Source organism: Sardina pilchardus, chromosome 8 (assembly GCF_963854185.1).
Source record: "Sardina pilchardus chromosome 8, fSarPil1.1, whole genome shotgun sequence".
Taxonomy (NCBI): Eukaryota; Metazoa; Chordata; class Actinopteri; order Clupeiformes; family Clupeidae; genus Sardina; species Sardina pilchardus.
This window is the reverse complement of record NC_085001.1, coordinates 24,089,550-24,116,343: the sequence shown is the minus strand read 5'-3', so window position 1 is coordinate 24,116,343 and position 26,794 is coordinate 24,089,550. Positions and strand designations below refer to the sequence as shown.

At 47.9% G+C, this 26,794-nt stretch overlaps 1 protein-coding gene across 5 annotated transcripts in view; it reads left to right on the top strand.

Moving 5' to 3' along the window:
- The window catches only part of smarca2 (SWI/SNF related, matrix associated, actin dependent regulator of chromatin, subfamily a, member 2), a 46,442-nt gene extending 20,193 nt beyond the window's left edge, over positions 1-26,249 (top strand). For 4 of the 5 annotated variants that reach the window (XM_062543294.1, XM_062543290.1, XM_062543291.1 and 1 more), the window contains 18 exons: positions 616-682; positions 910-1,020; positions 1,465-1,707; positions 2,202-2,315; positions 2,863-2,970; positions 3,382-3,468; positions 3,642-3,688; positions 4,023-4,189; positions 4,880-5,043; positions 6,281-6,508; positions 7,890-7,967; positions 8,906-9,124; positions 14,574-14,791; positions 20,996-21,101; positions 21,359-21,460; positions 22,842-22,968; positions 23,239-23,375; positions 24,937-26,249. In XM_062543294.1, the coding sequence (XP_062399278.1) occupies positions 616-682; positions 910-1,020; positions 1,465-1,707; positions 2,202-2,315; positions 2,863-2,970; positions 3,382-3,468; positions 3,642-3,688; positions 4,023-4,189; positions 4,880-5,043; positions 6,281-6,508; positions 7,890-7,967; positions 8,906-9,124; positions 14,574-14,791; positions 20,996-21,101; positions 21,359-21,460; positions 22,842-22,968; positions 23,239-23,375; positions 24,937-24,972 (2,359 nt within the window). In that variant the 3' untranslated portion in view covers positions 24,973-26,249. The other variant, XM_062543295.1, reaches the window with a different exon arrangement.
- The last annotated feature ends 545 nt before the right edge of the window (positions 26,250-26,794 follow it).

Sequence of the window (26,794 nt, the reverse complement as noted above, 5' to 3'; positions counted from 1 at the left end):
TCAATCTTCTTCACTGAGTGAATGGCAAGTGATGACCATTCACCGAGATTCTTTCCGAGTGAAATGGTTGCGTGGCCAGATGGAGCCGGCTATTTTAATGATGTGTTACGTAAGTGGTCATGTTCCCGCCCGCTTGGTCGACTGTGACGTAGTTTATGGACAAACGTCACATTTAATGAATATTCATTGGCAGTAGCAGTATAGTCACGGTTGGGGCTCCTGTGGAGTTCAGGACCCAGCGGTGCAATCATGTCGCCCCTTGTTTTCGCCTGCTTGCCTCCATGTGGGGGTTGTGGTGGTAAAAGTTTTCTGATTCAGAGAGAGACTGCGGGTGAGGGAGGGAGGGAGGGGAATTGGCGGCAAGGTTGAGTTGGCTCAGTGTGACAAGGGAAAGGATTTTCGGCTAATGGTGGAGAGATTGATCTGTCCAGGGAGCAGAGGGATAATAGGGCATTTCACACTTCGCGCACACACACGACGCGCACACACACACACACACAGAGCGCGAGAAAAGAAGCTTGTCGACCGAAATAGGCCACATTTCTTACAGCAGGTGCCTCCGTGTGTTGTTATCAATGAAAGATTTTTTATTTTTTTCCTTTCCATTTTTCCCAGAACTCTCTCCAACTGGGTGTATGAGCTCGACAAGTGGGCGCCCTCCATCGTCAAAGTCGCATACAAGGTTGGTCAGACGTCCATGCCACATCCTCCACGTCCTCTTTTTTTTTCATACGTCCATCCAATGTCCTTGTCCATCTTCTTGGCATGGCATCTCCAAGTGTCTGACCCCTGTGCTCTCTCTCTCTCTCTCTCTCTCTCTCTCTCTCTCTCTCTCTCCCTCTCCCCGCTGCCTCGCTCGCTGGCCGGAATCTCGTTACGTTGGCGCCGCTGACCCCTCCCTCCGTAAAGGGCACGCCGGGCATGCGGCGGTCGCTGTTGCCTCAGCTGCGCAGCGGCAAGTTCAACGTGCTCATCACCACCTACGAGTACATCATCAAGGACAAGCACATCCTGGCCAAGGTGAGTGATGAGGCAGCTGAGACCCTGCCTGACGGAGGAGCTTATTGGCTGCCTGAGTGCTGCACAGAAAGTGCTTAAACTCGCCAAGCAGCTGCTCTCAAGTGACAGGTGAAATTTGAGAAACTTGCAGAAAAAGTTTTTTTTTAAATTATTATTATTGGTACAGGCTTCAGTGTTGTGCAAGCGGGTGCTTTTTGAACCATTTGGAACTTTTGCATGGAACACTTGGAAGCTTTTTGTAATAAAAAATGTTCCCCTTGATGGTTTATGACACGTGATTCCCTCTGATGGTTTTTACAATACAGTGCATGATCAGCGTGTGGTTGTGTTTGTGTTTGTGTTTGCGTTTGTGTTTGAGTGTTGTTATTTCCTTCTGATGTTTTTTGCAACACATGATCAACGTTTGTGTTTGCGCTCGGTCGTTCTTATTCGCCGTTCCTCCAGATCCGCTGGAAGTACATGATCGTGGACGAGGGCCACCGCATGAAGAACCACCACTGCAAGCTGACGCAGGTGCTCAACACGCACTACGTGGCGCCGCGCCGCCTCCTGCTCACGGGCACGCCGCTGCAGAACAAGCTGCCCGAGCTGTGGGCGCTGCTCAACTTCCTGCTGCCCACCATCTTCAAGAGCTGCAGCACCTTCGAGCAGTGGTTCAACGCGCCCTTCGCCATGACCGGAGAACGGGTAGGAGGACACGCACAGAGTGCCCGCAAGGGGCATTCACACTACTACACAAGAGTAGAATGGACTTGGGTGTACTGTAGGCTGGCAGCAGGAGGGCATGAATCAATCTCAGTTTTCAGTTTTATTCCTTTATGCATAGCCAGCAGCGCCAGACATTGCCTCATGTCTACTGAAGTGCTTTGCACAGCCTGAGGCAAGACCTTTTGAAGATGTGTGCCTTGGGCTTTATTTTGCTATTCAGCTGAAACATATTTAAGGTTATATAAATGCGTGCTTCAGCGCTATCAAAGTTTTTGATGAAATCTCAAGGATTTCGACCGTCGGCTGTTATTGCTTTGGCTTGACTTCGCTCGGTGCATGGAATGATTGATTTGATTCCTTTAGACAGTTTTTGAATTGAATGAATGAAGCCTTTCTTCCCCCCCGAGGAGAATTTGTCTTGCACTTGAGGGTGCCACATTTGTCATGCATTTTGCCCATTTCTTGACTGGCAGGTGGATCTGAATGAAGAGGAGACCATTCTGATCATTCGCCGTCTGCACAAGGTGCTCCGCCCCTTCCTGCTGCGCCGCCTGAAGAAGGAAGTGGAATCTCAACTTCCTGAGAAGGTCAGCCTCGCCATCACACTGTTTGTTTGGGCCCTGACGTGTTTTGTTTTCACACGCAGACCAGCAGAAGAGGAGAGCTGCGAATCGTTTCGCCATTTAAACCCATTATGAATAATGGATATCTACCCTTCTTCCGTTGCTTGTTGAATTTCAAATATCCCCTGTAGTTATTTAAACTCAAGAGGCGAAAAATCAAGTCGTGCGGAGAGACAAATTAGCATGCGGCGCTGACACCTGCTCCCTTTTCATGATACGAATGTGATAACATGGGCCTCAGTAATGGCCATAGGCCTCAACTACTAACTATGGTGGAAGAAAGACTGGAGAAAGACTCTCCAGCCCCGACCCTCCCGCTGGCTAAGGAGTAGAAATCCTCTAATCCTGGCCCTTCTGCGCCGGTACATGGTAGTTTGCTCAAGGGGATTACCCCATCAAAAGCAGGGGCCAGCGCATTCCAGCTAGCCAGCATGGGAGCCGTACATTAAAGCGGTCATCACAGGAACACCTCCGGACTTCCCTCTCTCTTCTTCTGCCTCTGCTCACTCAGGTGGAGTACGTCATCAAATGTGACATGTCGGCCATCCAGAAGGTTCTGTATCGCCACATGCAGGGCAGGGGCATCCTGCTGACCGACGGCTCCGAGAAGGACAAGAAGGTAAGGAGCCAAAAAGCCTGGAGAGGAGAGGAGAGGAGAGGAGAGGAGAGGAGAGGAGAGGAGAGGAGAGGAGAGGCCAACTCCAGTGGAAGATCACAGAGAGGATCATACACTTTGTACAGACTTCATGCTGTTTCTCTCTCTCTCTCTCTTTCTATCTCCCTCTCTCTCTTTCTTTCTCTTTCCCATGCTTACATTCTTGTTCCTTTCCCTCCCTCCCATCCCCTCTGTATCCCCTTCTCTCCTTCTTTCTTTCTCTCTCTCTCCCTCTCTCCCATCTCCTCTATCTCCCCTTCTCTCCTTCTTTCTTTCTTTCCCTCTCTCCCTCCCTCCCACCCCCTCTCTCTCCTCTTCTCTCCTCCTTTCTTTCTCTCTCTCTTTTGCATTTCTCTCATGGTGGGCCATCCTTAGGGCAAAGGAGGCGCGAAAACCTTGATGAACACCATCATGCAGCTGAAGAAGATCTGCAATCATCCTTACATGTTCCAGCACATAGAGGTGAGTCAGTGCTCTCTGGGCTCTCACTGGTGTTGATGGTTGCCTGAGGTGTGTGTGTGTGTGTGTGTGTGTGTGTGTGTGAGGGGCTCGGGGCGGAGGTTCTTGTTGATCAGAAGGGTCTCGAATCCCTTGAATCCCACTCAGTTGGCCTTTTTTTCCTTCTTGTTTTCCAGGAGTCCTTCGCAGAGCACTTGGGCTTTGGGAATGCCATCATCAGTGGGTGAGGAAGCGAGAGAAAGAAGCCTCACTCTGTGCATTTGATCACAGGGCTCCGAGTCAAGCGGGGCCCTGCATAGTATAGGAGTTCTCGTGATTGCCCCATGAGAACCAATAGCACTGCACACAAAGCACACACTGTGTTATCAAGTGGATGTTGTTTGTTTTTTTGTTTTTCTCTCCATGAGCCTTCCGTTATTTCGTCTTCTTAAAACTCCTCTGTGTCCTTTCTGTTCTTCCTCTTCATCTTCCTCCTTGTTTGTGTTCATCTCCATCTTTCCTCTTCTATCCTCCCGTTTCTCCTCCTCTTCCTCTCTCTCTCTCCCCCATCTCTGCAGTCCAGAGCTGTACCGTGCGTCTGGTAAGTTTGAGCTGCTGGACCGCATCCTGCCCAAGCTGCTGGCCACCAACCACCGCGTGCTGCTCTTCTGCCAGATGACCACCCTCATGACCATCATGGAGGACTACTTCAGCTACCGCAACTTCAAGTACTTGCGCCTGGACGGTGAGCACCTACACCCGAACACCCCCCACCCCTTCCCTTCTCTCTCTCTCTCTCTCTCTCTCTCTCTCTCTCTCTCTCTCTCTCTCTCTCTCAATTCAATTCAATTCAATTCAATTCAATTCAATTCAATTCAATTCAATTCAATTCAATTCAATTCAATTCAATTCAATTCAATTCAATTCAATTCAATATAGGTTTATATTGGCATGAAAGTTTCAGAAACATTATTGCCAAAGCAATACATAAGCTTATACATAAGAGGTTAAAGGAAAATAAGGACATTTACATATAATGTTTGGAATACACATGGCAAATATAAATGCATCTCTCTCCAACATAAGAGTCCTCCCCCACCTGTTATTCTCCATTCTAAAGATGAATGGATGAACTTTAAAGACGAATGCTTGTGGACGAATCAGTCAGAGTAACCCGCTGTTCTGGTGGGCAAGTCACGACGGTAGCCTGCGGGTCGTCTCTGTCTAGGTGTTCTGAGTGACATTTCTGGTATAGACTTGTAACGCGCCGTTATTTGGAAGCATACGATTTTGATCGAATGGAAAGACCCCTTGAGACAGTGTTCTATCACTCCTCCAGAGTGGACTGTGCTGGACGCTGTGTGAGGATTCCTCTGTTGTGTTGTGTTGTGTGTGTGTGTGTGTGTGTGTGTGTGTGTGTGTGTGTGTGGACCAGGGACCACCAAGTCGGAGGACCGCGCGTTGCTGCTGAAGCAGTTCAATGAGCCGGGCTCGCAGTACTTCATCTTCCTGCTGAGCACGCGCGCCGGGGGGCTGGGCCTCAACCTGCAGGCCGCCGACACCGTGGTCATCTTCGACAGCGACTGGAACCCCCACCAGGTACGCGCACTCGGACTCTCCTACACACACCTACACACACACACACACACACACACACACACACACACACACACACACACACACACACACACACACACACACACACACACACACACACACACAGACGCACACAAACAAACACACCTGCACACACATGCACACACACACACACACACACACACACACACACACAAGCATACCCACACACACACACACACACACACATATACACACACCAATCCCTCCTCCCATAATTCATTCTCATTTCCCTGCAGGCTTAGTTTGATTACATTTTAGATGTAATGAGACCCCCCTCTCTCTCTCTCTCTCTCTTTCTCTCTCTCTCTCTCTCTCTCTCTCTCTGCTTCTCTCTCTTTCTCTCCTTCCCTTGTTTCATTGTGCCAGGTGCGTACTCAAGGTTTTTCCGCTCTGCGCCTCAGAAGCCCTCTCCCCATGGGCGACCAGCGTAGTTAACACTCGGCTGAACGAATTAAACCTCAAAATTAAATGATGTTGACTTCTCCACAGCTCCCTCAAGGAAAGAGAAGTGAATCTGCGTTTTAATAACCGCTTTCATCGCCCTATAGCAGATATCCAGTGACTCACTCCATGCACTCCCGTCCAGCGTGCCTGGTTTGTTTTGAACAAACCTCGAGGAGAGAGATGAAGCGTCTCGCTTTCAAGACGTCCTCGTGTGTTTGTGAATCGGATTCACGACCACGGTCATTTCAGGTCGTCTGTTATAACGGAGGTCATCAGCAATAAGAGCAGCCGAATAGCCTCTTCATCAGTTCTCCCCCTCCTTCAAAAATCACTCCTTTCAAGAAACAGGTTGATTACTCTGTTCAGTGATGGTGTCGAAGGTCAGCCAGGGAAGAGGTGTAATCTTTCCTTTTCATTTCATCTCTCTCTCACCCCTCACCTCTCTCTCTCTCTCTCTCTCTCTCTCTCTCTCTCTCTCTCTCCTCCCCCTTATGGATGTAATGCATCTCTGTCCCCTACATACACCATGCGGTTTCAATATTCTCTCTTCTCTCCCTCTCTCTCTTCTCTCCCTCTCTCTCTCTCTCTCTCATTCTCTCTCTCTCTCTCTCCCCTCTCTTGCCCTCTCTCTCTGTCCCCTACATACACCATGCGGTTTCAATATTCTCTCTTCTCTCCCTCTCTCTCCTCTCCCTCTCTCTCTCTCTCTCCCTCTCTCTCTCCCTCCCTCTCTCTCTCTCTGTCCCTCCATCAGGATCTGCAGGCGCAGGACCGCGCTCACCGCATCGGTCAGCAGAACGAGGTGCGCGTGCTGCGCCTCTGCACGGTCAACAGCGTGGAGGAGAAGATCCTGGCCGCCGCCAAGTACAAGCTCAACGTGGACCAGAAGGTCATCCAGGCTGGCATGTTCGACCAGAAGTCGTCCAGCCACGAGCGCCGCGCCTTCCTGCAGGCCATCCTGGAGCACGAGGAGCAGAACGAGGTCCGTCCGTCCGTCCGTCCGTCCGTCCTGCCGTCCCCTCCGTGTGGTCAAACGCTCCCCACCCGAGTCTGGACTCTACCAGACTGTGCTTAGGAGCCATTAGCGTCATTGCAGGAGTCATTGGTTGTATTTATTCCCTTTGCCTCACTTACATTTAGAATTATTTTCTTCATTTAGTCAACACTTTTGCTTAAAAAGTGACTTAAAAAGGTTAGATTCTTTACCTTAGCAAAGATTAGAAAGAGAATGATCTGCTGGATGAACGTGACAGTGCTGGAACGAAAACAGCAACAAAAACACAGGTTGAGATTTGAGCAAAATTTGAAGAGAACTCCAGACACGATGCAGACATCAGAAGTCTCGTCCCCCCTGTTGTGACGGGATTTAGCCAGTAGAGGAGGCTGTTTGTGCACAGATACGTCAAGCGTGACAGCCAAAGCGCAGGGGAAGCGTCCGGGAGCTCCGGGAGGGTAGAGCGCACACGCCCCTGCGGGCCTCCGGTACCGTGCCGTCTCCGCGTCTTGACTCCAGAAACTCCGGAGCCTTCACAGAGACGCTGGTATTTATTATCGCCGTCCGTAAATAACAAACCCAAATGCCACGCTCTTGAGGAACGGGCTCCGCCGCGTCGTCCCACCCGTGATAAGCCACGCCGCTCAAAAGCAATAACATTTCCCTGCCTTCTGCGGTTCACATGAAGGGGAACCAGAAGCAGGAAAGACCACCGGCAGTTCTAAATTCATTTGGGCATCTCGGAGTTCTCATGAAGCAAAGCCAATTTATTCTGTCTGGCACATCATTATAGTAATCCCTCCCAGCTCTCGCTCCCCAGGCTAGTAATAAAAAACGGTAGGTTAGTGCTAGTTTCACTCGAAATGTATTTATATGGCAGTGACCATACGGAATGGTCATTCAGTGTGCTAAATGCCATTTCATCCTTTAGATGCACCCTTCAGTTTTGATTTGAGTAATTGCTGTTTCTTCTTTTCATGCCAATTTCTGTAGTTGCAACCCAAGAGGCGTATACAGTATACCAAATGAGGAGCGCCTCAAATGTCCTTAGAGTGATCTGTAGCTGAATGCATTTCACACATGGTTGGTGTTCGGATGCAGTGCAGTCATGCAGATCTGCTACATTTGCTCAACTCCCCTGCCCCACACATCCCACCGCTCTCAAGAGCCATACAACACTGGAGTTTTACAATCTGTCTCTCTCTCTCTCTCTTTCTCTCTCTCTCTCTCTCTGTCTCTCTCTAATGCTCTCTCTCTCTCTCTAACTGTCTCTCTCTCTCTCTCTGTCTCTCTCTAATGCTCTCTCTCTCTCTCTAACTGTCTCTCTCTCTCTCTCTCTCTCTCTAACTCCCTCTCTCTTTGGCCTTAGGAGGAAGATGAGGTCCCAGATGACGAGACCCTGAACCAGATGATCGCCAGGATCGAGGACGAGTTTGAGCTCTTCATGGTAAAGCCCCAACCCCAAAGTCTCAACATTAACACCACCCCCTCCATATACCATCCACCCACACACACCCACCCACACACAAACACACCATCCTATCCTAGTAAGCACAGCAGCTTACAGCAATAACTGTGTGGTCTCAGAGGTGGAGATACCTGCAATCAGGCTTGTTTGTTCGGTGACGTGTGTGCTGTGCTCCAGGACCTGTAGATTGCTTCACACCCCTTGGCTCATCGCGCGACACAAGCTTGTCATCACAAAGCACGAGATTGGCACACGATTGTTGTCGCCGTGCAGCGCCGTTCTCCCGTGCCGGCAGGGGACTCGGGGGGGAAAGGAAATTGAAGGGTAGAGGAAAGATTAGGTGGTGTGATTGAGAGGTTATTTGTTTAGTTTCCCCCAACCCCTCAATCTCTTGTACTGTAAGGTATAGCCGTTACGTGACGCACGTGACGCTTGTGACGCTCGTGACTATAGCATGCATCACGACTCCCATCTCCGTTCTAATGGCCCGGAGATATTCTGCACACACATACTCACATACACATTATCCATAATGCATATATTTGAGTATGCACTATGCAAATAGTTGCTTATTATTGTACGTTTGTGGAGGCGGTGTGTGCTCAGTAAAGAGAGCTTGAAGGTCAGGAGCCTTATTACAGAAACGTCACACTTTAGGCTTTCTTTACAGACTACTGGTCGTGAATACCAACTTATGAGCAAAATTGAAAAATGAACTGCAATTCTTAACGATGGCATCCTTAACGTGGTTTGTAACAACATGTACACTGATTAGATGTATGTGACGCGCGGCCAGTTTTACCCAGAGCAGTGTTGAATGGCTTAAAACTCTGTGTGTGTTTGACCTCTCGTCCTCTTCCTCTTCCTCCTCCTCCTCCTCCTCCTCCTCACCCCCCTGTGTCCCCTTCATCCTCCAGCGCATGGACCTGGACCGGAGGCGCGAGGACGCCCGCAACCCCAAGCGCAAGCCGCGGCTGATGGAGGAGGACGAGCTGCCCTCCTGGATCCTGAAGGACGACGCCGAGGTGGAGCGGCTCACCTGCGAGGAGGAGGAGGAGAAGATGTTCGGCCGCGGCTCGCGCTCCCGCCGCGACGTGGACTACAGCGACGCGCTGACGGAGAAGCAGTGGCTGAGGGTAAGGCACGCCTCTCCGCACGCCTCTCCGCACGCCTCTCCGCACGCTTCTCCGCACACCTCTCCGCACGAGTCCAGCTCAGGCCTGATAGAGTTCAGGCGTGGTGCCTGAATTCAGGCTTGAGCTTGCCAAGGAGCGATGTCTAGAAAGGTCATTCTCTATGTTGTCTTTGAACGTATTTGATCATTTCAGGCACAGATCATTTCCTGAAAGAAGAGGAATGCCGGTGCAACACAGATGTCTTCTTTAAGATTTATTTTAAAAGGTGCAAAACATGACTAACGTTTCGACAGATCATTTCCTGTCTATCAGCCCTGGTCCAGCTGAGTCCAGCTGAGTCCTGTCCTTCTCTCCACGCGCCCCCGCCTCAAAGCTCCAAGAGCTCTCTCCATGCAGCACACAATTTCACTACTCCCAACATGTATACCCCAATCATTCCCTACAGGTATTCCCTACACGTAATCCCCGGAACATTTTTCACACCTGATTCCCTTGGCTATTGGAGGTGATAACCTCAGTTTGTTCTGGTTCAAATTATTGTTTTCTGCGTTTTTTTTTGCAATCGTTAAATGAAGGTCGTTCAAATCTCCGTCTGTCCTTTCCGCTCCCCCATTTCTGCTCCCCTCAGTTGATGTTCGGTTGTTAGTTGCAAGTATGTTTGTCTCCTATTTCGGTGGAATTGGTTTTGTCTCGTCCCCAATGGAATTATATTAGTTAACAAAAACAGTCTCCTTCACCACAGTCTCCTTTGTTTGTTTTGTTTTGGTGTGCTTTATTTTTTTGGAGCCCTATTCCACTGTTCAATTGTTAGGCTGTCACTATCTCAGTGAGAGGCCACGTCTCCATCTCCTGCCTGCTCAGCTCCCCGTCTCTCTCTTTCGGTTGATGTTGCCTTCGCTTTCGCCTCCTTTTTGCCCGTCGAATTAGTCTGTGTGGAGCTGTCTAATGTTTGGGATTACTTCTGTGTGTCTGCTTCTTCCTCCCTTTGTCTTGACTGTCAGTGTCACTGTCTTTCTATTCTCTTGCTCTCTCTCTCTCTCTCTCTCTCTCTCTCTGTGTGTGCCTGCCTGTGGTGCAATCATTTTGCATGTCGCTTTTTCTGATTCTTTCCATTTCTCACTTTCACACTCCTCTCCTTTTCTTTCATTTTATCTTCCCTTTTCATGTCATACCTGTTCAGTAAACCTTTATCTTCTTTTGGTATATATAATCCTGCTGTCACATCAGCAACATTAAATCCTTTTTCTCTGTACACCCCCTCATTCTCTTTCTCTCTCTCTCTCTCCCTCTCTCTATCTCTCCCCCGCACTCTGATCTTTATCTTGCTCTCCATCACCCTTGATCTGTCGTTCCTATATAAGCCTTAGACTCCAGTTCCCTGCAAACGTCTTTCTCTCCAGCTTTTCTTCCCCCTCTCTCTTTCTCTCTCTTTATTCCAGAGAAGCGTTGTGTTTAGTGCCACCACATGTACACAACCGCTGGATAAGGTCATATGAAAGGCCCTCGTGTGGAATGTGCCTGGGACTGGGGCTCAGTCTCCAAGGGATCTATTGCTCCGTACGCACTCTTTACCAGTGCCATTGTATGGACCTTGAGAAAAATATACTGTGCCTATCGTGTGTGTGTGTGTGTGTGTGTGTGTGTGTGTGTGTGTTTACATGTACAGAATGTGAATAGCTGATACACACACATGCCTAAGGGTAGCTACACAGGCATACGTGGCGCCATTCTGCAGTTTGCACAGGCAAGCACACCACATCAAATGCAGTGCGTAATGAGGCAACAGCCACAAACTCTCAGGCGTCAGCTAACCACCCCTCCCCCTCCTCCTCCCGGAATATGTCTTTCTTTCCTGAAATGGAGCGACGCTTTCTGCTGACCGTAAACTCCCTCAGCTGTGGTCCCCTGCAGTGTCTCTTTCAGTTCAGCGCTGAATCCAATCAGCACGGCGGTATTAAAAACTCCTATTGCAGCAGTCTCACACACACACACACACACACACACACACACACACACACACACACACACACATACACTCTCACACGCACCAGCCTCACCTGTAATCCCTTTTTCACACACTCCACAGCACCTTTGAGAGGAGCTCTAATTTACTCACTGCTCAGTATGCATGTCACCTTCCGCGCTTTTGTCACCGACACCTCGGGAGTGGGGATTGAGTTGAATGCAGATGCTAATGAATTTTCATAACCGGCACCCGCGTGTCTCGTAAGAGTTTAGGGGTAAGTGGGCCGCAGCAGCAGCGGTGGTGGTGGTGGAGGAGGAGGAAGGTGGGGGTTGTTATGTCACGGTCAGGTGCCTGGCACCTGATGGAGCACAGCTTGACTTGGTTCGTGCTCGGGCGGAGATAAATAAATAAAAAAAATAGACAGAAGTAATGAGATTTGCTGTGCTTTGCTGTCACTCTGATACGTGACATCGTGCCAGGGATGGAATTACAGGGGTAAGCCAAACCACTTGGGGAAGCAAGAGTACCTGCAGGTGTATGGAGGGGTGGGGGTGGGGGCAACGGAGAGTCATCGTTTGTGTCAATGACCCAGCTTGCTCTGTAGCAGCATCTGGTGTGCGGCATAGAGCTGTGTTGATAAGGTAGAGAGAGAGAGAGAGATGGAGGTAGCAGGGATAGAAGTGGGGATAAGACAGTGATCCGCTGGAGGGGAGGTCAGCTCTGAAGTGTGAGTTCATCCTCTCACTCCTGCCTTCCTCGTTTGCAGGTGTTAATAGGCTAGCCCCAGTTTCGGAGATGAGGCACGCAGCAGTCGTTAGGCATTGGACAGGTTTAACAAGAGGCCCAGGGAGCGCTTACAAATGTTCAGCTTGGTGGGAAGCGACACCGTTCCCCACCGTCATCCGTCTGCACTTTGTAACCCTTGGGATTGGTGTATGTGACGACTTGGGAGCGTCCAATTACAGTCCAATTTATCAGGACCCATCAACCTCATCACCACGGCCTCCTCTTCCATGCTCCTGGGTTTAAGGACGGCTATTTTCACTTTCGCTGTGTGTGGAGTGATGTGGTGTGTGTGTGTGTGTGTGCGTGCGTATGTGTGTTTGTGTATAGGGAAGTAATAGGATAGAGGTCAGCACATGTGAGGCAGCGTCCAGGTAGCACACACACACACACACAACACACACACACACACACACACACACACACACACACGCACACACACACACACACCATCATCATCGGCAATCACTCGTAGCGAGTATGATTGTTCTCCTGTCAGTGGGTCTGGTCACTTGTGGGTTGTCAGATGGCGGTTGAGGCCAATCCTCGATCCACAGTCTCTATTGCAGTGGTGGCATATGTAGGTTGTTGTCCTGGAGGTTGTGGTTTGGGGAGCTGTTTTGGTGGTGGTTCTCTCCTTCCTCAGCTGCTGTTTTGCTTCTGCGGCACGGTGGAGGTCCTCTTCTAAATGTGCCGTACCCTCATGGACCATCCTACGCCACACGTCTCTGTTACAAGCAGCCTCCTCCCAGTTTTTGAGGTTAAAGCGGCACTTTCTGAGATGGGCTTTGATGTTGTCTTTGTACCGCTTTTTCTGCCCTCCTTGGCTGCGCTTTCCTTCCTTTAGTTGGCCATACATCATTTGTTTTGGCAGGCGGTTGTTTGGCATACGTATGACATGCCCTGTCCATCGTAGCTGGTGCCTGGCAATAGCTGTGGTGATACTAGCTGTGTTGGCTTCCTTCAGGACGCTGATGTTGGTCCGTCTGTCTTCCCAGCTGATCCTAAGGAGCTTGCGGAGACATCGCTGGTGGTATTGCTCCAAGGCTTTGAGATGTCTGCTATAGGTGGTCCAGCTTTCAGCCCCATAGAGCAGAGTGGGCAGAATTACTGCTTGGTAAACCAGGAGTTTGATCTTGGTCTGGATGTCATGATTCTCAAACACTCTCAAATTGATCCACATTTTCAAGGGAGTTGTTGCCCACATATATTGTGGGGGCCTGAGGGTGTGTCAGGAGCTGGTTGGTATAGGATCTGGGTTTTCTTGATGTTGATGTCAAGACCCAGGTTGGTAGGCTGCTGTTGGCGTTGCTCTGATGATAGCGAGGTAATCTTCCCCAACGCCACCGCTCGTTATTGTGTTCAAAGCTGCCTGACACGCCAGCTCACCAAATGAATCGACAGTGAGGAGAACACTTAAAAACAGTGAAAACGTTTGTTTGTTTTGCATTTTTACAATGACAACTTGTCGCTGGCCTTATAAAGACGCAAACTTTTCACTGTGATTGCGCATTTTGGCAGCCCATTGCCCAGCCCTCGCGTAGAACTCTCCATCTGGGCTGATTATGAATTATGACAGCACCTCATGCTCGACCAGTCCGAGGCTCTCACCGGAGTTTTCCGGAGTCTTTCGGAGGACTCCCACTCCTGACTTGTTTTTTTTTCTTTGTTTTTTTTTTTTTGAGCTCGTGTCACTCGAGCAACAAAAGGGAGGAGGCTGAGATCTGCGCCGGCGGCAGAGAGGAGACGTCAGGCAGATGGGACCCATTAGCGATCAGTTGGGCGTAATTAGCCGCCCCGCAATCACGTTAGATCATAAATCTAGCGCGGCGACGTCTTCTCCCGGACCAACGCGCAGAGAGGCACGCGGCGCATTGTTCCGTTTTCCGTGCCACTTAACGCGGCCAGATGCGCCAGTGATTGTCTGCGTTTCCTGTTAAGTGTGTGGTTGTGCGCGTGTGTGACGGTGTTAAGTGGATATGTGCGTATCTATATCTGTGTGTGTGTGTGTGTGTGTGTGTGTGGGAGCATGCGTCTGTATGCATTTATGTTTGTGTGCATGTGAGTGGCGTGGGTGTGTGTGTGTGTGTGGGTGTGGGTGTGGGCGCATGCATGATGTGACCACAAAGCAAGGCGTGTTTCCAGCGAGCGCCTGGCCGGTGGTCTGTGAGGTCATCACAACTGTTGTTGTGCCTCTCTGCGGTTTGATCTCAAACACAAACACAGCACCAGAGAGAGAGAGGGCTGGAGAACTCCGTGCCATCACAGCGTAGACGACCCTCTTGGGGCATCACCCTTTGCTACCTTTTCATAAAGCCACCTCTCACACTTATGTGAAGAATGTGAAAGCAATATGAGATGAGGGCATCTTCATCCACTTGCATTGGCAATTTTGTAATGAATGAACCTTTGCTGTGTGTGGAGACCTCTGCATGTCTGTGTTTGTTTGTGTGTGTGTGTGTGTGTGTGTGTGTGTGTCTGTGTGTGTGTGTGTCTGTATCTGTGTGTCTAGGTGTGTGTGTGTGTATGGGGTTCTAATTCAGTAAAAGTGCTTGAGGTGTAAGGGGCCAGAGCACAGAGGGTGGCAGTAGAAAACCCTGTGCTCTACTGCTTTCGTGAGAACAAACAAATGCCTTTTTGTTTGACCTTTCCACCTGTGCCCTTCGACCCCCCCCCCCCCCCCCCCCACCCTTCCCCCAGGCCATCGAGGACGGGAACCTGGAGGAGATGGAGGAGGAGATCCGACTGAAGAAGCGCAAGCGGCGGCGGCACAGCGACAAGGAGGGGCGGCGCGAGAGCGGCGAGAAGGCCAAGAAGAAGCGCGGCCGCCCGCCCGCCGAGAAGCTCTCGCCCAACCCGCCCAAGCTCACCAAGCAGATGACCGCCATCGTGGACACGGTCATCAACTACAGGGACAGGTGAGCCCGGGCAGTGCACACATCAAAATGATCCCTGTGGTCGTTTCTGGATCCCACCCCTGCTCTCTCTCCCATTCACTTCCTGACTTTCTCCACTGTATCTATCATTAAAGGCATAAAAAGCCCAAAAAATATACTTAAAAAAAAAAAAAAAACCAGCAAAGCACAGGCCATAGTTATAATAGCAACTCATTCTCAGTGTTGCAGCAGGCTACAGCGCTCGTACCATGTACGGGTCCGAGTGCCCACGGCGACCTAGGTTCGAATCCGGCCTTCGGTCATATCCTGTTCCCACCCCATCTCTCTCTCCCACTTGTTTCCTGTCTACTTCTTCATTTTCCTATAATATTAAAGGCAAAAAGGCCAAAAATATACTTAAAAAAAAGTGGGCTACTGCACTAAGGTGATGAGTATGGTGTTGATGAGATATCTACACTGTATCTGTCTTCATGGACTATCCTTGTGGCTGTGACAGAGTGTGATCAATCCGTGCGGTTGGCGTCATACAAAATGTATTTAAAAAGCAGCCTGTTGCTGTCGCCATGTGTGTCCGCGGCATCAATCTCACTGAGATTTAGCTGTCAGTAAGTGTAAATGTCAGCCGCGGTGTAGACAGAGTGGATTGATTTATGCATGTTGGACATAGCAGGAGGTGTGTGTCATTGGAAAAGAAGTGACCTGATCGAAAACCAGTTTCACTGTAAATCTCTGTAAACCGATAAGCTGAACAGAAGGGAACGTGTTGCGGCCATTAAAAAGGGAAAACAGACTCTGTGCCATTTTTCCCCCCGACTTCACCCATTGAACATCGAGTAGCGGGAACGCCGAGACTGAACGTCCCCTGGCTTCCTCCAGTCTCCCGCTCGACTGTCGCCACCGGCAGATGTTTTGTCCATTTCCCTCCTTTCTCCTTCCCTCCTTCTCCCCTTCGCTCCAGTCGTACGGAGTGGCTCTGGCCCGAGTTAGGGCCGCCGCCGGACTGGACTCAGCCCCGGGGCCAGGCACCCCGGCGCCCCTCCACTGCAGCCAATTTTTGTTTTAGCCGCTGCATCTGCTGGAGGAGTTCGGAGAAGCAGCTCTTTCCTTTCCATCAGGGGTTGGTGAGGCTCTTAACACTAGAAGCGCCAAGCGCCGGTCATTTGACCGCTGACGCGTATTCCTAGAAGCGCCGTGGGGGTTTGACCTAGATATACCTAGAACTGCCGGGCTGCGGTCATTTGACCGCAGCGATTACAAAAAAAAAAAAATCTTTTCACTCGATTAAATTCCAGGACCCTACGTTCACGACTTTTCCTAAATACGCGTGTTTTGTCACCCAGAATTTTTACATGATCAAAAGCACACCGGTACAAGCTAGTTTAGAGCTATTTTGCGCTCACTTATGTGACAACACTATGTTGTCTCGCGTTCGGCCATTTTTGTTCAGGCTGCTATTCTCTTTTCTCACAGCAGATGTCGCAAGGATTTCCTGTCAGTCGGGCATGAGAATAATATTTTACCATAAAACATATCGTTTATATATGTGCAACATGTATTATATATGTGCTTTATTTTAATAACTATTTTTCATTTACATGGCATAGTCTGTGGAGGCGATTTACAGTGGTAAAATGCGAGTTTGTTTTGAAAACGTTGCGACAGGCCTACATGTGTAATTTTCGTCGTAGCCTATTTATGTACGTAGGGCGCGTATGCCTACGTACATTCATAGTTGTACATCTTATCTTCTATTTGTAGGCTATCTTTTAAAGCTCAGACTAATGTATAAGCATTTTCTTACATATTTGCTGGACTGACTGAGTTACGTCAAGTCAAGGACCTATCCTAACGCACTTGTTGTATAATGTCAATTGGCGCAGCGTTAACACTCCTGTCTGCAACGCCGGAGACCCGTGTTCACATCTCGGCAGGAGCGAAATGCAAAATCTTATATCGATAGAATTTACTGACCGTTTTTCAACGTCGATGAACAATTATTTTTTGTTAATGGTTTTTAATAACAACCTATCTGAAATAAACGGATGAATCGCAATATGTTTAGGCCTACCATTAACGAAAAATAATTTCGCCAGCCAATCATTTTCTGCCGCCAACTGACAAACTTTGACAAAGCCAGTTAGACTTTTTGCATCTAAAAATAATTATATCATAGTGACACGCGAAAAAATAAACGATAGCCTAGAAACTAGGCCTACATGACATTTTCCCACTGGACACACCACATCAGTATTGTGCTCGTTGCTACGACACACAGGACTCCCAGTGAGTTGACGACCAATGAAAATGACATGGGGAAAAGCAGCAAACAAAGTAGCCTGATTTTGATCTCACCTTACATAGGCTACTTTCCTAATTCCTACGTAGGGCTACTCAGACTTTTGTTAAATCGTCAGGGCCCGGTTGCACAAACACCAAAACCAAAGATTGATGATATGAACCAAATATTCTGAAACAGATGGATTTACAGCATTGAACGTGATAGGCTATTAGCTAGCCTACTGATGCGACTTCCACCGTTTCCTTTCCAGAGATTGCTGCGCTGTTCACAACGCAATGAACGCATGCAGTCTACATTGAAGTGAAACGTGCAGAACGTTGTCCAAAACAATACAATAACATTGTGTGTTGATATCTAATACAATATACACATCTGTAGACATGAAGTGGCAACTAAAGCCATTATCAGTCATGAAAACTGTGGCGGCTGCATTAAGGTTTTGGCTGAGCCAGCTAGCCAGCCAACAACTTCATTAGCCAGCCGTTCTCAAAGCAAATGGCTTCGGGGTCTATACAACACACTATCCATTGCAGCCTATTTGAAACCGATCATCCCCCTCCCCCATACACTCGTCTAGGATACTTAGGCTACAGATATCACCGAGGCATTGAGGAACTGCCTCCCCACCCCCACCCCATCTATCTGTCCCCTGCATAGGCTGTAAGCTGGCTGTTTAGGCAACCCGTGGAAGAATGCGCAATCATGTTTCATCGCATATGCGCGTTTCAGAATGTTCGAATTCGCCAGCGTGCGTGTAGTTATGTGAATCGAAAAGAATATAAATATAGCCTACTTTATTGATGCCTTGTTCAAAAGAACTTCCGTCAGGAATAGGTTGGGGATCGAACTAGCAACCCTTAGGTGATCAAGCCGAAGCTCTAACCAGTGAGCTACAACACTGCTTATTAACTAGGAGAAAATGTGTGTCTCAATGCTGAATCTCGAATTCACATAGAAGTTAGCTTAAATTGTAGAAACAATAGGCCTAGCTTTTTTTTCAGCAGACATCGCAAACATAGCCTACACATTCGCAAAACAGAGAATATCATTCACTCATTATTTTAAATTATGCTACTTCTCACGCCTATGCCTGCTCAGCATAGCTCTCTCTATCTCCCTCCCTCCAATGTAGCTAGACCCTAGATCTTCTCACTAAATGAATGAGAGTTGTTTTAGAAAGTAGCCACGGTAGCCTGTAAAATGCGGCATGAAATCCTGGCTACTGTGTGATTGAAACCAGACTATTAGGCTCTTTGTTCCAGGTGACCAGGTCCGATCATTTTCGGCAGCGCGAACATAGGCTACCTATTAAATGAATAGAAGTGAATTTGGGGAGTGAATTAGAACTAGCCACATTCACTTTTAGAGCATTTTACTTGAAAGTCAAGTTTGCTTAAGGTTTGTTCAAGAACTCTTCCAAAGTTTTTAACAACACAAATCAACACAAATACATTAACAGATAACTCAAACGTGCTGTATGTCATAATGAAACAAACAACCACAGATTATCAACAACACGGTCTGACACGAATGACATGGCTTAGTGCAAACTGAATTTATGACCAAACGATTTCATTCGTGCACGAAGCGCCATCTTGCGATCATTATGTGTAAGTAAAAGCCTCCCAGTCTAAGGACTCAGCGGTCATTTGACCGCCTCGCCGCGCTTTAAGTAGTTCACAACAGCACGGCGCTTCTAGTAGGTCGTCAAAGCGGTCAAATGACCGGGGCGCGGCGCTTCTAGGTATAAGTGGGTCAGAACGGCGCGGCGCTTCTAGTGTTAAGAGACCTTGACACTTAGTTGTGGTCCTGTTGCCATGGGCAACGGGTCGCACTCAGGCATCTATCACTAAGACGACCGCTGATCCTTGGTACTTGTGGAACACTATGAGCTGTATGTGTCACTCGTACCATATTGGGTTTGTTTTTAGCAGCAGCTCAACTATTAACCACCTGGAGAGCTGCTTTGTACACTTGCATCAAAGAGAAATATTAATTTTTAGTGTTGAATTATTCATCTTTTGAGGCAATTGTGTTTTTTACACTTTAACATTTGCATTTATTTAATTATTGGTTGTTATTTAATCTGTTATATCTAGCCCTCTTGAGCAAACTCCACACCGTCTATAGTCTCCTCTAGATTTGTTTTAGCAGTGGAGGCAGGCCAGTCTGCAACCCCCAGGCTAATTCTGAAGCAGTGATGGCAATACATTTGTGGCCACAAAAGTGTAGATAGAAGAAACACTGCCCCCTAATAGACAAATAGCCCCTAAATGATGACGGCTTGCCTCAGCAACATGCTGACTTCCTATTCAATATGCTCAGTTCTATCTATCTGATAGCACACTCAGCGGAGGAGACACGGCGACGCTCTTAGTGTTTCCAAGGAACACTGCAATGTGTATTTGTTATTACCGATCCGTCTGCTCCGGTGCATCCTGGAACAATTTAGACGAGAGGCCTGTTTTTGAAATCAGCCTAATCAGTATCATGCCGTGATGGGTCACGATACGGCTGCAGCGGAGCTGGCGGAGTCATCCCGGGCCTGACGTCAAGAGGAGGTGCCGCTTGAGTCCGGTCCAAAGCAAAGCATATTCATGCTTTTATGTTCCGTGCTTCGGCCCATTCCCCTCTGTTCTGCACGCTACACTGGCGCTAAGAAAATGTTATTCTGATTGGTATTTAGCAGTGTTCATATGTACATAAGCCAGTGGCGGTAGTGTGGCTTGTGTGCATCTCACGATTGGTGTTGAAGTGTTAAACCACACTGTCATGACAGATACTCACCGAATGTGCAATTTGTCATTTCCGTTGTTGGTTTGTTTATCTTTTTCATCTGGTGCAACAGAACCCGGTCCTTATCAGTTAAGCCCCTCTGACACCCACCTGGCTGTGTAGATAGGGAGCCGACAGACGGTGGTGTGGATGAGGGGAGATGTGTATCAGCTGGGATGCAGTGCCGTTTTTCTTTTCTCCCCGAGGCCAAGGGGGGAGTCATGCTTCCCCTGCTGTGTACCACAATAGCTGTCATTTTTTATTTAAACATTTAATTTAATTGTTTAAATTAAACAACGCTTCTTCTGTGCTGCGCTGTCATCACTCTCTCTCTCTCTCTCTCTCTCTCTCTCTTCCGTTTCTCATTTAGTATTTTGCAATGAGCAATGAGAAATAGCTCCCCGCCCCGATACATGATGTGTTGAATATATGGTGAAATACAGGATTACACGCCAGTCATCACTAGGGAAGCCAGCCTGAGTCGGCAGCCTTATCATTCAGCAATGTGAAAAAAAAGAACAATCAACCAATTAGATGAAACTACAGTCAAGCTGTGATTAGCCAGCTGAGCATGGAAGAGAGTCAGCATGCCCTTGGCTTCCTAGTCCCACACCGGTCAAATCAGTGCATTGTTATCAATCCACTGACCATCTTGTTTTCTGTTGTGTTGATGTTTAGTAGTGCACTTACGGACGGTGGAGATTTATTTGTTAAGAGATTGAATCTGACTGCTCAAACGAGCTGTCGAGACTATTGAGGGTTAAGAGACTTCCAGTGCCGCTCACACAGGCCACTCCTGGTGCTTTTCATAGATTCCCATCAGCACCATTATCTTCCCCTTCACCGCGCAGTTTCGTAACTGTAAAAAAAAAAAGGGGTGAAATGTCACTGTTAGTTTCAGGCCGTCAGGACTCATCCGGCTCTTGAATGACAGTCAAAGCCAAATCCTCCCCCAGCACTCCCCCTCCCCAAGTGCTGAGCTGTTTGTGTTCGCGTTAAGATGCTCCCCAGAGGGAAAGTGGGATTGAGAGACCACTGTTTGTCCCGAACACTTTCTTTTTTTTAGGGGCTCTTTTAGGAGCCCTTCTTCCCAGCTTCCAACACCTCTCCATCATCCTCTCTCTTTCTCTCTTTCTCTCTCTCTCTCTCAGCTCCGGCAGACAGCTCAGTGAGGTCTTTGTGCAGCTGCCCTCACGCAAGGAGCTCCCTGAATACTATGAGCTGATAAGAAGACCCGTGGACTTCAAGAAGATCAAGGTAGGCACACCGAGCATGTGTTCACTCAGCACTCTGCATAGCTTCAGAGACGCCCAGAGTTCAGACCGACTCCGCTGTGCTTACCCGGTCTGCAGGAAATGGCTGTGTTCGCATGCTGGCGGGAGGCTTAGATCTGAAGCTTCCTTCCTAGAAACTTCCTTTGTTTTTGTTTGGGAGGGCTTTTTTTTTTTTGTTTGTTTTTGTTTTGATGTTGTAATCGTCCGTGCTTACTAAGGAGTGTTACCGGTTGCTTGCAGGAGCGCGTGCGGAGTCACAAGTATAGGAGCGTGAGTGACCTGGAGAAGGACGTCATGCTGCTCTGTCTCAACGCCCAGACATTCAACTTGGAGGGCTCACAGGTGAGTGTGTCTGTGTGTGTGTGTGTGCGTGCGTGTGTGTGTCTGTGTGTGTGTGTGTGTGTGTGTGTGTCTGTGTGTGTGTCTGTTTGTGTGTGTCCATGTCTTTGGATGGAGTTGAAAGTAAAGCACACCCCATAAAATTAGCAGCATCACTCATATCATTGGTAGTGTCTTCTGGTCGACCTCCCATCCAGTGTTCCAGCTGTTGAGTAGATTTCCACATGAGTAGATTTGCACTAGTAGAGATTTGTATTGCTTTTATGGGCAGAAATGAGTTGTGGTTTCATATTGGCCATGTTCTCATACAGGAAAGCTGTGGAAAGTACATTTAGAAGTTCAAGAGATGTTGAATAAGCATCGGCTGTCAACTCGCTCAAATAAAATAAAACATTAGGAGGAATAGTTTGTGTCTGAACGTGGCCTCCGGTGATTTGGATTTTCTTTAAGAGCTCTTCATCTCCGCACCAAACACGTCGCTGGTATCCATACACGCTTTCCCTCTTTAGATAGTTCCCATGACACCACGATAACAATCCGAATGAAATGTGTCTCCCTCCCCGCTGTGACTGTTTTACATCTCCAGGACTGTTAGTTCACACGACCCGCAGAAAATGTCTCCCGCTTTCTCCTCCGCGAGTTGACCAAAGAGCCTCCCAGCAAGTATCCTCTAATTACCCTTCTCGTAGACCGTCCATAGATCAGGCGTGAGCCAGGCATTGGTCTATATCACCCCCGCCCCCCTCCCCAGCCCCCCCCCCCCCCCCCCCCAACTTCCCCACAGTTTCTCTAATCAGCTCTTTGTTGCTGTTTGTATGCTTGCTTTGGCGCTCATGCAAGAAAGCCCTGGAGTGTGTCACCAGAAACGGCCGCGTGAGCCCAAGCCAAACATACAGGGCTCCTAATGAAAGCCATCAGGGCTTAGCTTCCCTGCGCTCCTCCTCCAGTGTAGCAGAGCAAGGAGGGGGAAAAAGAGAGGAAGAGAGGAGAGGAGAGGAAAGAAGAGGAGAGAAGTCAACACAAACAAACAGAGATTCAAAACAGTCCCACTCCCTGCCAACCCCTCCCCCCCAACCCCTGGAGTCTTTAAAGAGTTGCGTCGAACTGCTGCCACGTGGGCACTGTCACTGCCTCTCCAGATCCCTTCCAACACACACACACACACAAACACACACAGGCGAGCACGCGCTCACACACACACATACACATGCATACACATACGCATGCAGGCACACACACACACACACACACACACACACACACACACACGCACTCACACACACAGAAAAACGAGGCGTGCCATTCGCACACTGACAGATAGGCGGTGGTAGGCTTTTTTTTTGGTGCTGTCTCATGGTTCTGTTTCGGGGCGGGTTCTGGGTAGATCCATGAGGACTCCATTGTGCTCCAGTCCGTGTTCAAGAGCGCCCGGCAGAAGATTGCGAAGGAGGAGGAGAGCGAAGATGACAACGACGACGACGACGACGACGAGGAGGAGTCCGAGACCGAGTGTGAGTTTGCGTAGTGTTTGTCCCGTTCGCTGTTACTGCCCTTCAAACTTGAACGTGTAGAGGGTGTTCAGAGGTTATGTTTTCATTTTTAATTCTGATCTGTACCATCAATGCACAACTTTAAAAAACTGAACTTCTTTTAGCTGTCAGCGATTTTTTCAAATTGAAGAGCTTGTGGCAGCTTTTCTTGTCAGAAAAAGACACCAAGCATGAGCACAGCAGTTCTTTGGCAAAATGATTGATTGCCGTTTCTCTTTCTTCTGTCCTCAGCCAAGTCAGTGAGGGTGAAGATCAAGCTGAGCAAAAGAGAAGAGCGCAGTCACGACAAAGGGAAGAAGAGGCAGAGCCGCAACAAGGCCAAGCCTGTGGTCAGCGATGAGGACAGCGACGATGACCCAGACGATAAGGTACGTCCACTGAGGACAGGAAACTAGAGCCGAAAACTAGAGGGGGAAGTGTCCCATTTAGGTCCCTCATTGTCATGTTTCCGGTCGTCATCTACGAGTACATGTACGTCAACGTTATTAGGACAATTTTTTAAAGAGGACATAGAATGGAAGAATTGAGTATTGTGATGTTAGAATAGTATACAGTATATTCAACTTTTATTCAAAAAATAAATGCAATTGCAATTTTACAAGCCCAATTAAAACTTTATAATTAGGCTGGGTATTGAAATGGTCCTTTTGACTAAATGGCGTCCTCTTTGGCAACCACAATGAACTTCAATGGCTTTGCGATATTTGACATCACAAGTAGGCTTTGTTCTAATTCGGCCATTTTTTAGTGGCTATTTCTAGTTCAAGATTTCTATATGAAGGAGGGCACAACCATGCCTCATGTTCATGATAGCTCTTTGGTTATGCACAACCTCCCCTAATTCATCTAAACGAAGACAAAAATGGTTTCCATTCTATGTCTCCTTCAATACTGGTGCAGTCAAGGTACTGAACCCATAGCCTGTAGTCAGATCCTACAGTGCAGTTCTAGTTAAGATACATGAACACATATGATCTAGCAACATTATGAACATCTCTATGGACTCCATGTTCTGTGCCTTTCACACAGCCAGTTGGAGGATGCAACACTCATTTCATGACATCGGATGCCACACAGGGAATGTGTGAATCCCTTTGTGTCACAATAGCACTCTGTTCCACACTCATCATCAATTATTTTCAAAATTGATTTGGTTTGCGGGTGGCCATCAAACATGCTTGTAACAAAATTGAGTCATTGGGTGTTTTGAAGCACGACTGAACAGCGAGATAGCATCAATTATCAATCAATAGTTATCATCAGTGGCTCACTCAGGCTTTATTTTTGCTCAAGTGCATTTCTGAAGTCGGAGGTAGCAAGACCTTGTTGATATTGTGCCACATTGTCATCTAAAACACTTTATTCATTTGCATCATAACTCTCAAACTGGATGTCGATAGGCTCTATAGTTAAGTCGTTAGACAGACAGAAGGAGTGCATTATCGATCTCAAGACGAACGTTTTTAATGACGCTCTTGTCTTCTCTGCGTTGACTATGTTTCTCTTTTGCTCTGGCGTTGTGATGGACTAGGAGAAGAGAAGCGAGCGATGTGAACTCCCACCGTGTCCATTACTCAGTGTGACGTCGCTCCTTCTGGCCTGTTTCTCCACCGCTGCTGTCTCCTCTTTTGTACTGCTCGCTTTGTTTCACTCAGCTGTGATGCAGCAGGGAAGCAGATTTAATGATTGTGTGTTGTTCTTGTTGTCGCCTGTTGTGTCCTGAAGAGAAAGATTAGGCTGTGCTGTCAGATTAACCGAGAGGCTGTTTTGGTACTGTTGTGCACAGCGGACCTTTTGGCTTTTCTCCACCTTCTCTTATTTGTCTGTTTATCTGTGTGTGTGTGTGTGTGTGTGTGTCTGTGTGTGTGTTTGCCTGTGTGTGTGTGTGTGTGTGCCTGTGTGTGTGTGTGTGTGTGTGTGTGTCAACAGGAGCAGTCGGAAGGAAGCAAGAGTGAGGACGAGTGAGGACGTCGGCAGCTGATGCCCGACCCCTCCGACCCCCATCTGCTTCAGTCCCGACATCATCTGTTCATCCTTTTTTTCTCTCTTCTCTTCTTTCACCTGGAGTGTCCATTTATTTCTCACCACTAAGCTCGTGTTTTTTTTTCTTTTTTTTTCGGTTTTGTTTTTTGTTTTCCCCCCGTCTCCTGCTTGAGTCGAAGGCCTGAAACCCCACGTGAACTTAACATGCACACCTCATGTCAGCAACTTCTGAGCTGTGCTGTGTCTGGCAAAAGGAGATTACTATCCACAGAGGCACAGGCTGATATTAGTCCTGTGTTCTTCAGGTGCTGGCAGACACATTTATTACTCATACAGAACATCTATCTGTACATAGTTCAGCTTTATTAAATATTTACAAAATTACAAAAAAAAGCTACTGCAAAGATAAGGGTTTTATGTGTGGTTTGATAAAACGACGAAGAAAAAAAATACAAAATGGTTCATTTACAGATCTATATATATATATATATATATATATATATTAAAGAACATTTTTTTTAAAATAAATGTATCCTAGCAATATGTTACTGAGGCTTCAGCGAAAAAAAGAAAAAAACTGTGGAAAGACTTTGGCGCTTCACAGAGAGTCCCCTCTCAGGCCCCTGGAAGAGATGTTTAATCACAAGATCGTACACCTGCATTCAGTTTTCATTTGGCAAGCCGCAGTCACAGCATCTCAGCATTCAGGGCGTTGGCAGCCGAAGGGCCAACTCCGCAGCGCTTCGGATCAGATGCTGGAAAAATAAGACGAAACAGATTTCTCTCCTCGTGTCTGATAAGATATCAGCAAAAACCCCAGATCTCAATCGCTCACAGCACCTCACAGCTATGGATATTTTTATACTCGTGTTTTAAAGAAAAACAACATTGTTTTTGTTGAATGGCTGATTGTTTTAAATAGCTATCCATTATTTGCCTTCAAATGAATATAATTAGCAGTATTCTTCGAGCTATGATGGAAGCGTCCATGACGGGTTTCTGCTCTGTACGTCTGATCATTACCTAGCCGTGTAAGTGAGCACTTACTCTCTTGCCTCAGTGTTTTGCTGGATCTCATGCAGTTTCGTTGCCAACTGTGTGTCTGCTCTTATATGACGCGTGTATTTTGGATGTGAGGCCCTTGCTTATCATCCCCCTGTACTACGTGAAAATGGATCCTGTCTTTGCTTTCTTTGCACAATGTTGTCTTTGTGGTTGTATCCCCAGGACCCAAAGCAAATAAATCTGTCTGAAATTGACGAGGTGTCCATTGTGCTTGTTTTCTTTTTTTTTTACTTTCCATCACACCAGTGCGCATACCAATGTTGAAGCACTTTGTATGAACTTAGAACTTCAGCCGTCAGTCCTTCAGACTTAATGCCACCTTAGTCTTCTTGACTGTCCAACAATACGCAAACCTTCATAGGCTGCGCAAGCTGAGTTGTGCTCGCCGAACAAGCCCAAAATCCTCTTGACACTTCTGTGTGAAATGTCTCTCTCTGTTTTTTTGGGACAGCCAACAGATGAGCCGTAGGGGTTCTTGGCCTGCCACGGTTGTACTACCTGGACAGGACACTGGAGGGCACTCCCGTGGCCTTCCCCAGACGCCCAAGGAGACTTCTGCCCACCGAGATCAAACTGAGATTTTTTTTCACGTTCCAGCCATTTGAACGGAACTAAACTAAGCCGATTCTGTTCGGGGAAGAGTCCATGCACACTCCTGCACAAACACACACACACACACATGCTCACATTCGGCCTTGTTTTTTGTGACACACTTTGAAGTTGCTTGCCGTACGGATGG